At 33.4% G+C, this 13,569-nt stretch overlaps 2 protein-coding genes across 2 annotated transcripts; one reads left to right on the forward strand and one right to left on the reverse strand.

Annotated features, from left to right (window-relative positions):
• Positions 1-1,166: 1,166 nt before the first annotated feature.
• Positions 1,167-9,956, reverse strand: cgd4_3450 (large low complexity protein with signal peptide, within large locus of signal peptide containing proteins; the record flags this gene model as incomplete). The annotated part of the gene is made up of 1 exon (XM_625921.1): positions 1,167-9,956. One exon carries the CDS (start codon positions 9,954-9,956, stop codon positions 1,167-1,169), a length of 8,790 nt encoding a protein of 2,929 aa, XP_625921.1.
• A 1,142-nt stretch (positions 9,957-11,098) lies between these two features.
• cgd4_3460 (hypothetical protein with signal peptide, within larege locus of signal peptide containing proteins) lies at positions 11,099-13,327 on the forward strand (the record flags this gene model as incomplete). The annotated part of the gene is made up of 1 exon (XM_625922.1): positions 11,099-13,327. One exon carries the CDS (start codon positions 11,099-11,101, stop codon positions 13,325-13,327), a length of 2,229 nt encoding a protein of 742 aa, XP_625922.1.
• Between the last annotated feature and the right edge of the window lie 242 nt (positions 13,328-13,569).

Here is a 13,569-nt window from a genome sequence, read left to right on the forward strand (position 1 = left end):
GAAAAAAAAATTAGACTCTTTCTTGAACTTGACAATTATTGATTATTATATTTTTGATAGGCTTATACCCAAATCCAATTTAAAATTATTATTAAATATATTTTTTCCAATCTTAAATAACGAATTATTTATTAATCTTTTCATAAAAAATTGTGTGTACTGTACTCTCACAGATAATTTTTTGTTAAATACACAAAATACACATACTCTCAGTTAAATTTTTTTTTCATCCATTATTATTTGAAAAAAAGTTTATAATATAGTTTCTGAAGTTTCTTTAAATACACCAATAATGAAAATAATACTTAATTTTTTGAATGATTAGTTGTGAATAATTTTAATTTATACTGCTTTTCGAAAAAAAAAGGTGCACATAAAAATTGTCATTTATTTCATTAAATATTAATTTTATATAAAAAAGTTTTCGAATTCTCTTATACAAAAAACCATTACCACTTAAGAGCAGGTTAATAACCATTCAACTTAAATATTTATTTGCTTTAATAATTAATTTCCATTTTTTTAGCTTGTTTAAATTCCCACTTGCTTACCCTCGCATGCACACAACTCATCCTTTTTTTTTTTTTTACAATAATTATAAACCTTCTAAATTAAATTAAGCCAAATTAAACACTTCAAAAGAAATTCAAATTTTATTTGAATGTACTATTCATCACTCTCGATTGCAGTTTTTTCAAAACACTTGATTTTTTTTTTGTATTGGAAAAAAATGATAAAATTATTTGATTAATACTAACAATAATAAAATAATAAAGCTGAAACTTGCATTCTTCATAATATATATATTAAAAATACATTACGTGTTTTTTTTCCACATTAATTAAATTAAATACCGGCGAAAAGTTTGCATATTTGCATGTATACATGAGTTTGCATGGCAAATAAACCGGCATGCATGGGCATGTGGGGGGAGGGGGCAGAAATAGTGAGGTTTTGATTCATGTATAGGCGAAAGAAAATAGTAAAATTAAAAATTAATTAAAATATAAATCTACAATATATCAATTAAAAGAATTTTCGGTGAATTAATACATTAACTCATGTAAATTTGTAGCAATATAATTATATGGTTTTTTTTGTTTGCCAAAATTCTCTTCAAAAAAGAACTTTTAAATGGCTCATAATGATAGGTTAAGCTTGCTGCTTTAAATATTATTAGAGTGCTTAATATTCTTTTTTAAAGCCTTATCCATGGCTTTTCTGTCAGATTTGCTAGTCTTTAAGTTATTGTCAACAAATATTGGAAGGATAATCATAGGGACAACAGATGGTTGTCTAGATGCTCTAGCTATTGCATCAAGTAGGAATTTTCTGGTTTGGAGAGAGTTAACACCTTTAATTTCTAAGACTGGCCCTTCATATTTTCGAGACTTGAAATTTTTAAAACTGTAAGGGTTGGTAAAGAAAGTTTGGATTCTCTTAATTTGTTCATTCAAAAATGATTTAGCATTTGCACCAGAATTAACCGTACTATCGTTAATTAGTAGAATAAATCCTGGCTTAAGTTTGTTTCTATATGACCTATTTTTTAAAGATGGTTTATATTTGTTTTGAATTTTTTTAACAAGTTTTTGAGCTCTTGAGTAACCTTTAATGTACAACTGAGGGAATGACATAGGGATTACAATAGACCTTGGACCATTTGCTTTAAGGGATCTAATATCCAGCTCTCTAGAATTCATTAAATAAAGTTTGAAAATAGCTTCACTTAAATTAGATAATTTATTATTATATCTTTCCTTGACTTGTTTAGAATTCTCGAATTTCATTTCGAACTGGAGTTTGCTAAATTCTAAGTCAGAAACTGCTGGCGAAATAGCATCTTCTGGTATTTGAATATCAAAATTCTTATCAACATTTCCAGATTCTGAGAGTTTAAGCTGCTCATTTAAGTTCTCTTTTCCTATTCTTAATGGAATGATTAAGAATTTTGCTAGAGATAAGTCTGGGCTCATCTCCAAATATTTTAATGCTACCCTATAGATCTTCTGAGCTGCAAAATGACTTCTAACTCCACCAACAATACAAGTTCCTAACTTTGTCCTTTTTGATTTGCTTGTAACTGTATTATTTAGCTGAAGAGCTCCCTTTATACATAGAGCTAAGTCGATTAATGGAATAATAAGCATTCCCTTATTATATTCTACATTCATGGAATACTCTACAGAAGAAAGAGCATTCTTTTTACCAGAGAAATCGCCCATACTTGCAAAACTATTTGGTAATTTCTTCTCTGTGAAAGATCTGGTTGAAAATGCCAAAATAACTACTCTTCTTGGAGAATGAGACTTTTGTTTTTTAACTGCTTGATGCAATACCATCCTTTGGAATAAGTTTAATCCTCCCAAATTTGGAATATAACTTTGAGGGGAAACCAATGGAAGTGCAACCCAACGATGTTTGTCCATTGCTTTGTTCCAACCTTTCAAATCTGAGAACTTATCAATATACAACTTAGCAACCTCACCTGGAAAACTAATTTGTTTTAAGAACGATTTGGCATATATATTCTTAATCTTGGAGACTCTTTTTGAAAATCTTCTTACATCTAAAGGACGCCTTCTTGATTCTGAAGTATCCCCAGAAATTTTCTCGCATCCCAACTCTTTCATCTTTAATTGATCTGCCATATCTTTACATTCCTCAAACATTTGTGAGGAAATAGAAACAGGAATAGCTTCAATACTCTCATTTTCTAAGCTCTGTACAAAATTATCAGAGTATAGCTTTTTATCATAACTACTTAATGAAGGATCCAGATAACCAAAGTTTGTAATTTCTTTACTCGTTGGGGCTTGATTTTGTATCTCCTTTAATTTTTCCAAGGTTTCCACAGGCTTTGGAATATTACTTCTATCCATCATTGGATTTTCGATTACTATATTATTCAGTTTATTTATCACTGAATCATCATCGTCAGAAACTTCTCTCAAAATTAATTTTTTTGAAATTTCCATTCTTGGGTCTGTAACTAATGTTGAAAGAATTTCTTCTCTGGTTGCTTCTCTCTCTACTTTAAATACATCAGAATCATCCTGTAAACCTTCAGGCCCAATATTTAAATTATCATTGGTTTCTGCTCCATTCTTAGCCTTTACTTTATTAGAAAGTATATCTTTTGCTGCACATTGGCCCATATCATAAAGCTCTTCTTCAGAGTACTCAGGCTTTTGAACTAACATAAATTCTTCACTACTCTCTGGAAGATCATCATCGACAAATGACTTCATCATTACAGACTTTGATGAATTCTCTTTACCTGTACCATTTTCATCATCAAGCGGAACAGAAACCTCATGCTCTTCATCCAGATAGTTACCAAGCTTACGCTTTCTATCCAAGATTTGCTTCCTCCTTCTATTAGTTGGGGTGTCCAACCCTTCATATACAGATCTTCCTGTTATTTCTGGTTCATAATTCCAATATTGATAATCTGGAATACTTGGCATTCCAAATGCTTTTCTTCTATTATTCACAAAATCTCTCAAGTCTCTATTATATTGAGACATTTCTGGAGCTTTGTAATATCTAGGAGTAGGAATAACAAAATTTCTAAACATTGGATGATCTATTTGTGTTTTAGAGTACTGATCTTCGAATGGAGAAGGAAGTCTGGAGGCCGCTTGCGAACTTCTATAAGTATCTGGAAGAGTATGATCTCTTCTAAATGGAAGTCTTTTAATTGGATCAATAGCATTGCCTCTTCTACCATCTTTTAATTGGTAGTATTCTCTCGGAATAAATGTTGAGAAATCATCAAACTCAGAAAATTCATCACCAATTATATCTCCACTCTCTGAGTAATCTGATTCGTAATCATCTAAGTAAGGGCTCATCACCATTTTCCTTTGACGGTTTCTCTTCAATGGCTTCCTACTTTGAGGATTAATTGCATCCAAACTACCATTAAAAAGATTATTCTGTTTTGGAATACCCAATTCATCATATATTTCTGATAAAGCATCCCTGCAGCCTTGAGGGCCCTGGTTCATCAAATATGTAACCTTCGAAAGGCTTTCTGGTAAAAGGTTCAATCCTGAATAAGATTTATTTGGTCTATAGACTCCTTGATCATTATCTTCCAAATCTTTATCTAAATCAGTGCTTTTCAAGAAGTACTCTAAGGCTTGAGGGGCCTTATTTCTCTTTAAAAGCCTATTTACTGTCTTAATATCTTCATCATTTAACAAAGCTGGCAATGCTCTTCCTGCTCTTTGATTTGGTTGCTTTGAATGCTTTGATCTTTCTCTTCTTGATGAACGTTTGTTTGGGATCTTCAATACATTCAGTAGCTTGTTCAAAGCTTTTTCATCTCCATTTTGTTTATCTCTAAGAACTCTAATATCATTAATTACATTCGGGGTAATATACCTTCTTAGCTCCTTCTGAACCGGCTCATACCCAGATAAATCAATATCCAAGTTATCCAAAAGCTCTTCCAATGCCTCCTTTGGACCCAATACATCCCTTAACTTTAGAATATACCTGGAGAATGCTGGTGTAACAGGTTCCAAGTCATATGGACGGCGGCTTGCATTTTCTCTTTGTCTTCTTTTTCTATTCTTTCTCTTCCTCCTCTTTGATCTTTTACTTTCATGCCTGGATTCAGGGCTGTCTTCAACATTATTTTCCAGTTCGTCCAATAGATAATCCAAGGCATTCTTTACTCCATTTTCCTTGTCTTTTAGCAAAGAATTCATCCTCTTGATAACCTTTGGGTCAATTCCTAATCTCAACAAAGCTTCCTTTTCTTCTTTACTCTTTTCCAAGCCCTTCTTTTTTTGTGATTTCTTTCTATTACCCTTCTCAGTCTTACTCTTTTTCTTGCCTGACTTTGATTTGGCTGGTTTTGATTCTAAGTTCTTTATCTCTTCATTAATAAAGCTATCCCATTCACTCAAACTTATTTCTTCTTCTTCTACCTGAGAAGCTTCGATACTACTATTATTATCAATCGAAGTTGAAACTTCTTCTGAATCATCGGTATTATTAGTTTTAATTGGGGTACCATCCTTATTTTTCTTTATTCTAACAACCTTTAGAGGCTTCAGATTTGATTTACCATTATTGTCTCCTAAAGGATCACCTTCTTTAGAATTTTCTTGGCTATCTTCTGATAATGATACTTCAGATTCATTATCACTCTTTTCTAACTCATTACTCATTTGCTCTGAATCCTGAGAAGTTTCTAAGCTAGAGTAATCACTTAACTCAATAAAATCATTTAAGTGGAGCTTTTTAATAAGAGTTTTCAATGCTTCTAAGTCTCCAGAATCATTATTCAAATCTCTTCTCATTCTTCTGACCTCAGAAAGATCATGCTTATCCACCTTAATCTTCTTATTCGCTTCCCGCATCTTGTCTAGGCTTAAATGATCATCTAACTCTTCCTTACCTGATTTATTGCCTCTTTTTAGCTTATTCTTCATTCTTCCTTTCTTTCCTGTGTCTATTAGATCCAGTATTTCAGTTTCAATACTTAATGGAATATTTGGATCCAAGTCATCGTCATAACCTGCTGCCATTAGTATTTTCCTAGCTAAAGGACCCAATTCCTCAAAGTCTTCATCTTCCTCATCAGATTCAGATTCAGATTCAGATTTGGATGTTTCAGGCGCTTCAGATTCTCCTTCTAGGTTTGAACTTTCGTCCTGGCTTGAACTTGCATCACTAACTGAATCTTCAGATGAATTCTCAGAGGTCTCAACTTCATCATCTCCAGAGTGTAATTTGAAGGTAACTCTCTTGCCTTTCTTACCTTTTCTGCTCTTAGATTTATCTCTACCTCTTCGCTTCTTTGAGCCTCTTCTCTTACTCTTATTCTTACCTTTTCCTTTCACATCTTCAATCTCATTAATACTATAATCTTCAGAGTCATATTCACTTGAATGCCTGGGTCGTTCTTTGCGACTTAAAGATCTACTATCTTTTGACTTTGTTCCTTTTTTGAGGATACCTTTCTTATTATCTTTCCTTTTAGATTGAAGTTCTTTAACTATTAAATCAATAGAGGAGTCAATCAAATCATCTTCAATTGAATCATCCCAACGCCTTCCAATAGTATCATAGTAATACCATAATGGTTTATCGCTTCTTTTAGATCTTGGCTTGGAGGAGTTGTTTTCTTTGAGTTTTTTCATGTAGTTCCAGTCATCATCGTTAGATCTTCTTAAATAATCCAAATCACTAACACCATACCCAACTTTTTTCTTTTTAGGCCTGTAGATACCTTTTCCATCTAAAACATCTAAAATAGAACTTTCATTCAAATCATAATAATCTCTAATAATTTCCATGGGATCTTCTTGGCCAAACTCATTCACCTTGTGGGATTTTGGATATCTTTTTTTCATTTCTATCCTACCATTTCTTCTCATTTTTTCTGGTCTTCCATATCTATTTAAATGATCTTTATTCATTCCAGTAACTCTTCCAATTAAATATGGGTTTCTTTCGTTAAATCCTGATAATTCCTGTAAGAAGTCACTCTGAGAAATGCTCAGAGGAGATTTGATATCAATATCATCATCATTAAATATATATCTCCTTATTGGGTTGAAGCTGGGATGTTTAAGTTTTCGATTTTTATTTGATCTCCAATCATAGTTAGCAGGGTAAATTCCTGTATTAATATCTGAGTATTTTCCTTCTGGGATGTTTTCAAAATACATATTTTTAGTACGTAGTGGCGAAGCTCTAGAAGACGGATAAGACCCCAACATTTCCAAATTAAGGTCATCATCATCTTCATCATCATAAAAATAGTTCGCCTCAGGAACTCCTAGAGGCTCTACATCATATCCAGGGTCATCACTAATATCTTGAAGTTCTAGGCTTAGAATTCCTCCTGGGTTTCTTCCTGTGGGATCTAAAAACACTTTCCTGACGGAAGGTTTGCCCTCAATGATTTCACCAGTTGAATCAGATTCAATTGCAAACTCAAGCCTTTTTTCACGGTCTCTTTGTTCCTCAGTACCGAAGTACCATATAGGCATCTCCGGTCTAGAGGATCTGAGCTTATGCTTTCTTCGCCTACTACCTCTGGGATGCATTGAACCATTACCATAAATGTTATTTCCGTCTAATTCTTCGAGTAATTCGATTTCTCTATTTTCTGCATCCCTGAATAACTCTCTTAAGTAATTAATTGTTTCTCTATCCCAACCATCTGGGTTCAATCCGATTTCAAATAAGTTTTCAAGACCAGCATTCAAATAAGGGTTTAGTTTACGAGATTTATATCGAGCATTTGGCCCCATTCGTTCATAAATATCAGTAATAAACCTATCCAGGTTTTGATCTGATGGAATTTCTGAGAAATACCACTTACTTCCGGGGTATTTTTCATCTTCTCTTGCAAGATTATATACTGAACTTGGTATGAACTCATTTAAAACCTGTATTGGTAAAACTAATCCATCGTCGGAATAAATGGCTTCTCCTACTCTGTCTCTTAGCCATGGATATTTAATTAAAAGCTTCTCATTGAAATCTGGATCTCCATAATTTGCCTCTTCAATTATTCTAAGGGCATCATCTCTATCTAAAGACTCTAGCCAAGAATATTTGTCAGCTGATATTCCTTTACCAAAATTACCCCTAGTACGATACTCCATCCAAGAGGGCTTATGATTTAAAGTATAAGTTGGCCCTTCGTTACGTCTGGATTGAATATTTTCAAGTACAAAATCATCTAGTTCGTCATAATGGCTAAACCTGGGATGGAATTTAAGGAGTTGTAATTCTGGAACTCTGAACTCGCCTTGAAATCTGTCCTCTGGAAGCATATCACCAACCAAAACAAGATGTTCAATATCTTCTGGATATTCTCCGCTAAATACTCCCTTATTCCTTAAGTCAGTAAACTTGGGCACAAAGCTGTAGTAAGAATACTCTTCTCCCATTTGATTTTCAGGACTTGTTTCTCTACCCAAAATTCCTCTAATAGCTTCTTCCTCACCCCATTCTCCAAGAAGTCTAACTTCATCACTCCAGTCTCCATGAAGTTTATCATCATCCCAAAATGTCCCTCTCTCAATTTCCTCCCTCCATTTTCTTCTCAGTTTTTCTCTTTCTTGAGGTTCAATTTCTTCCCAGCGATAAATACCTTTTGGCAGCTTTAGCATATATTCTAGAGGAATATCACCCTCATTTCTTACAGCTAGTAGAGGCATTTTGTTTGCATCTCTGTATATCAACATCAAGTCTACGGGATCGATTATATCTTCAAAGTCTCCATTTGGTCTTCGCCCTTTTTTGATATCTCTCAAGGCCCTTTCTCTTAGCCTTAAAATTTTATCTCTTCTATTCGTTGGATATTTTGAAAGAACTCTTTCACCAACAGTAATGAGGTATGGATCTCCGTTAATATCTTGAATTAAGTCGTAACCTCTCCTCCTCCTTCTGTTCCTCATCCTGGGTGAATCATTCAGATCATATACGTCTCTTCTTTTTCTTCTTCTTGGGCCTGATCTAAATAGACCCAGATCATCGTCAGGATTATCTTCTCTTTGCCTCCTGCCTCTCCTTCTTCGTCCATTAAGTATTGGCTCTTCTTCTTCATTAAATTGCTCCCCGGGTTCATGCCTTCTTCTACGCTTTATTAGAGTTGGTTTTCTATCTAGAGGTTCTAAGCTTCCTTTCTTTCTAGATCTCCTTGGACGCCTTCCAGTAAACTTATTTTCTCCATATTCCTCATCAAGTATTCGTTTTGTTCTTGGATGTCTATCGAGCCATTCTTGCTTTTCGTCATCAGTAAAGATTTCCCACTTTTTTGGAAGCTTGGGTTTTTTCGGGCGTCTTTTAGAGTGTCTCTTGTTATTTCTTTTACCATTTTCATTCTCACTTACTTCACCTTCACTTGTTTCACTTCCATCTGAATCATTTCCAGTATATTCATATTCTGTTTCGTCAGGATCCCCACCATTTATATATACAGTTTCCGTTTCTGGAGAACCGTCATCTCCTGCTTCACTAATATATTTTTCTTCAAAATCTGAGTTATTTTCATTTTCACTAGCGTATCTTATACTACTTTCATTACCGTTATCATTACCATCTACATATTCATACTCTGTTCCTGGATGATCTTTATAATTCTCACTACCATCTTTATAAATGTAGCTTTGAGGATGATCATCCCCATTTTCATCCATCATCATATAGCTCACTCCTGGTTCACTATTATCTGCTTCACTTTCCAATTTGTAACTATAATCATTTCCACCTTCAGGATCATCACCCATGTATTGGTAACTATAGCTCTCCATGTTTGGTTCTTGCTCACTAATAGCTTCATATCCCATATCAGATGGTCCAAATCCTTCAGAATCTCCCTTATATTCATATTCTGTTCCCTCGCTCTGGCCTTCTGAGACACTCAATACCTCGGTCTGATCCTCAGAAGCATCATCACTCAATGCTCCTTTGCCTAAAGCAGGATCCTCATCGACAGAATCTTTGAGATTTAGCTTATTATCTTTTAACGGATTCCCATTGAACTTTGTTAGGGGTATTACTGCATCTGGAAGTTTATAATCAGCTGGTGTCTGAGCAACTGCAGATATCTCCGGAACTTTTTCTGACTCTGAGGGTACCAATAATTCATCATTTGGAATATTTTCAACATTATCATATTCTGAACTTGGTTCGTTGTTAATATTCTTCATATTTTTGTTTGCTATATTATATCGTCTCCAATCATCAGTGCCATCATAATATTGTTCTAACAAACTCAAAGTGTCTTTAACACCTTTATCATAAGTTCTCCCAAGACCTTCTGCTGAGCTTCTTGTTGTAATTCCTGGCCTTGACACTATGGGGTCCCCACCATTTTTATTTGGACCATTATTACATTCTGCTATTTTTGAAAAGGGTGATAATATAATTAAAAGTAAACTCAATTGAGAGTAGAAACGTCCTATTGCTGTATTCATTTTACTCTCAATTTTACTAAAACTAAAACACTTAAAACTTAAAATTTAGCCGGTTTGGCTTTTATTATGATAATTAATCAATATTTATTAATTTAAATTGATTATTACTTGATATACTTTCAATACATAATATTACTTCATCTGATTTCTTCTTATCTTGACAGTGAGCAAAAATTAACTTTCCACTTAATTGATAATTTTTTTTCGGCTCCTCTACTCTATCTATTGTAACATTATATGTCCTTGCTCTATATATTATTGCTGTAATAGCCTTTTTTATTCAAAGCGTGTGTTGTGTACTTTGTGTGTTCGCGGATTTTTTTACACACTGCATTTTGCTCCTTTTACTTATTAGAAAACTTTGTTAATATTTCAAACAATATTACTTGACCATGTTATATATTTTTTCTTATCTTTAGTATAATTATTTGTATAATTATTTTCATTAACTCATAAATTTATTTCTAGTCACAAAATGCATTGATATTCTTTAACATGCAATATAATATTAAGTTCTGCCGCAACTATTTTAGTTTTTAACTTTACAACAAATTTTTCTGTTTTACCGGTATTCATGCATTTGCAATTAATAAACATTTTTTTTGTTTAAATTGCATGCAATTATTTTGAATGTATGCTCATAATAGTTTGACTATATTGAATTTTACGTTAAATCCCAGGATTATCATAAATTGCAAGTAGATAAAATTTAACTAAATTTGAGAAAATGTGAGAAATAGTATTATTGAAATTTATTTCTTCTCCCATTTTGTAATTTTGCTTAAAACCATCAAAATTTTACTATCGTGAATAAATCAGTTATAAAGAAATGTGATGACAGTGGCAGCCCGCCAAACAAGTTTACTTTAACACATGCAATGTTGAAAAAAAAAATTTAAAGATTTAAGTTGGTAGAAAGAAATAAAATAATTGAAAGAATTGAGAAAATCAAATAGGAACTAAGTGGGAGTTGCTAAAACTGTTAATACAATTGAGATTTGATTGAAGGAATTAAGTGGAAGGGCTGATCTAATAATTTATCAAAGAAAAGGTTTTGGTTTATTCAAGAATTAAAACTAAAAATTCCCATATCCAGACATGAATCTTTAATTTAGATATTTTTAATTACAAATTTGTTGAAGATGATGCTGAGATACGGGAGTTTCTTGATTTTAGTCAATTTATTGACACTAATGTTATTACAAGGCCATTTTGGACAAATTGGCTGCAAATCTTCAGACAAAGGAATTGTTAAGGATGAAATTAATTTTGAAGAAAATGCTGCCAGCTCATTTAAATTAGTTTCACAGGATACTCCTGCTAATGAAGGTAAAGTTGAAGTAATAAGTTTGAATGATTTACTCAATGGAGCGTCAAGAAACAAAAATAATTCAATCAATGAATCAGTAGATCTTACAGATAGTGATTATTCTATTCCGACTGAATCAAGTAGTGATGGTAGACTAACAGGAATGAGTAGAGGAAGAAGCAGAAATAGGCGCTTTAAGTTCAGATTTGGAGAAGTACCTATAGATTCATCTATAGAAACAAGCAGCAGCTCTGCTAATTCAGAACCTGAAAGAGAGGACAAAGAAAAGGAAAGAGAGAAAATTCAAAATGTAAAAGAAAAGTTTTTTGAATCTGATACAAGCTTGCTTTCTGTTGTTGGAGGAGAAAAATCGACAAGTATAGAAATGATTGATAAATCCGAGCCCTCCACAAATAGTGATGCTGAAACAGAGCCTGAAGAAATGAAGTCTCCTATTCCAATAATTCCGGTTGAAGAAGAGGTAAAACCAAATAATTCAGTAGATCAGGTCATTGAGCTATTGCATCAACAATCGAATTTGGATGCATTGAGAGAGCAGAAAAGAAAGAAGGAGTTAAAGAAAGAGAAATTAGAAAATCAAGAGAAGGTTATGGATAAGTTAATATCTGTAATAGATTCTATGCAAAAGAGGCCACCCTTGAAAAAAGAATACGCCTATGGTGCAGTAATGAATCATAACATTAGTGATCTGAAAAATCAAGAATTACTTTATGAGGGGTATATGGATTCTAAAAATGATGAAAATAAGGACTCTTTAAGAAGATTAAGAGATTACGAAGAAAGGAAAATCAAAAATGAGTTAAAGAATGCATCATTGACAAGGACATTCTACTCAAAACCTAGTAGCGCACTTGCTTCTGAACTGAATGCTTATTCGACCGCACTTAATTCCAGTCCAAAAAAGAATGGTTCCGGTTCAGGTTCAGGTTCAGGTTCAGGTTCTGATTCTGGTTCAAGTTCCAGTTCCATTTTTGATTCCGTTTTTGGTTCTGATTCTAAGTCTGGCTCCAAAAAAGAAGCGGCCATATCAAGGAGTACAGATTTAAATAATCCCAAAACTAGATCTGTAAGTGTAGGGTTCTCGGATAGTTCTATTGAAGACTACTCTAGTGCTCAAAGCCATATTTCTGAATCCGGTAGAAGTTCTTCTGCAGATAACAATGTTGAGTCTAGAGCAAATACTGATGAATATGAAGGTTCAACAGAAGAAAATCTTCGCATTAAAACTCCAACACTGCCTCAAACTCATAAGAGTTATTCAACAAGTTCACCTAAAACCTTGGATAATCTAGCTGAAGAAGAGGAAGAACTGGGCATTCCAGGTACAAATCCCGAAAAAGGACCCTCTGAAAGCCCCATAAAAATGCTTGAATCAGAGTTAATGAAACTACAAGATTTAGTAGAACTTGACTTAAAAAAGAGCACAGCCTCAAATAATTTTGGAAGGGTAAAACCAAAGACTTCTTATACTCAAGATGAATATTTAGTTCGAACTTCAAGTCCAGAAGAAAACATCTTAAATACGGGAAAAGTAGGAATTGGTAGAATTAGAAGGACCAGAGAAAGCATAGAAAATAAAACGCATTCCCCAGAAAACAAATCAGTTTCTAAGCCCTTTGTTACGGTTGGAAGGCTCAAATCTCCAACTAGAGCAACATCAATTGATAAAATGAGACCTATTAAGGAAGATGATGACTCAAATTTTGACTATAACACAGCAACAGGAGTTTTCAATATTAGATCAACCAAAGTAGCCATGGATAGTCAAAATGCAAGGTTGAAAATGGAGGAGCAACTAAGAAACCCCTACAGTGCTCCATTGTTTTCTCCTTCTGACATCTTAGAAGCAAGAGAGACTCATTTTATAGGTGATAAACCTCAGGCAAAAAGTCAGCCTAATACTTTCAGAAGAGGCATGATGGCTTCCATGTCTCAGAATATGGCGGGGAACTCATTTCCTGCAGGCCTCGGCCCCCCTCTTGTAAGAGTGCAAAAGGTTAAAGGAGAGGTAAGAAAGAATGTTATTAGAAGAAAAATGTGAATACTCAATTAGATACTTTGAGAAGATCAAAATTATAACCCAATTATCTATCTATCTGTTTTTATTTTGTTTTGCGCTCAATTGCATTTTTCTTCTACTTGGAAATTTTTTTTTAGTATTAACTAAACATGGCATGAGGCTTTACATGCGATGCATTTTTTGGCGGGATCAGCAAATATTTAAATTTCAAAATATTAATAAGCAAAAAGAACAAGTAGATCAATTCTACTTTTAAAATTTAA

The sequence above is a fragment of the Cryptosporidium parvum genome, chromosome 4, assembly GCF_000165345.1.
Source record: "Cryptosporidium parvum Iowa II chromosome 4, whole genome shotgun sequence".
In the NCBI taxonomy this organism is placed as follows: Eukaryota; Apicomplexa; class Conoidasida; order Eucoccidiorida; family Cryptosporidiidae; genus Cryptosporidium; species Cryptosporidium parvum.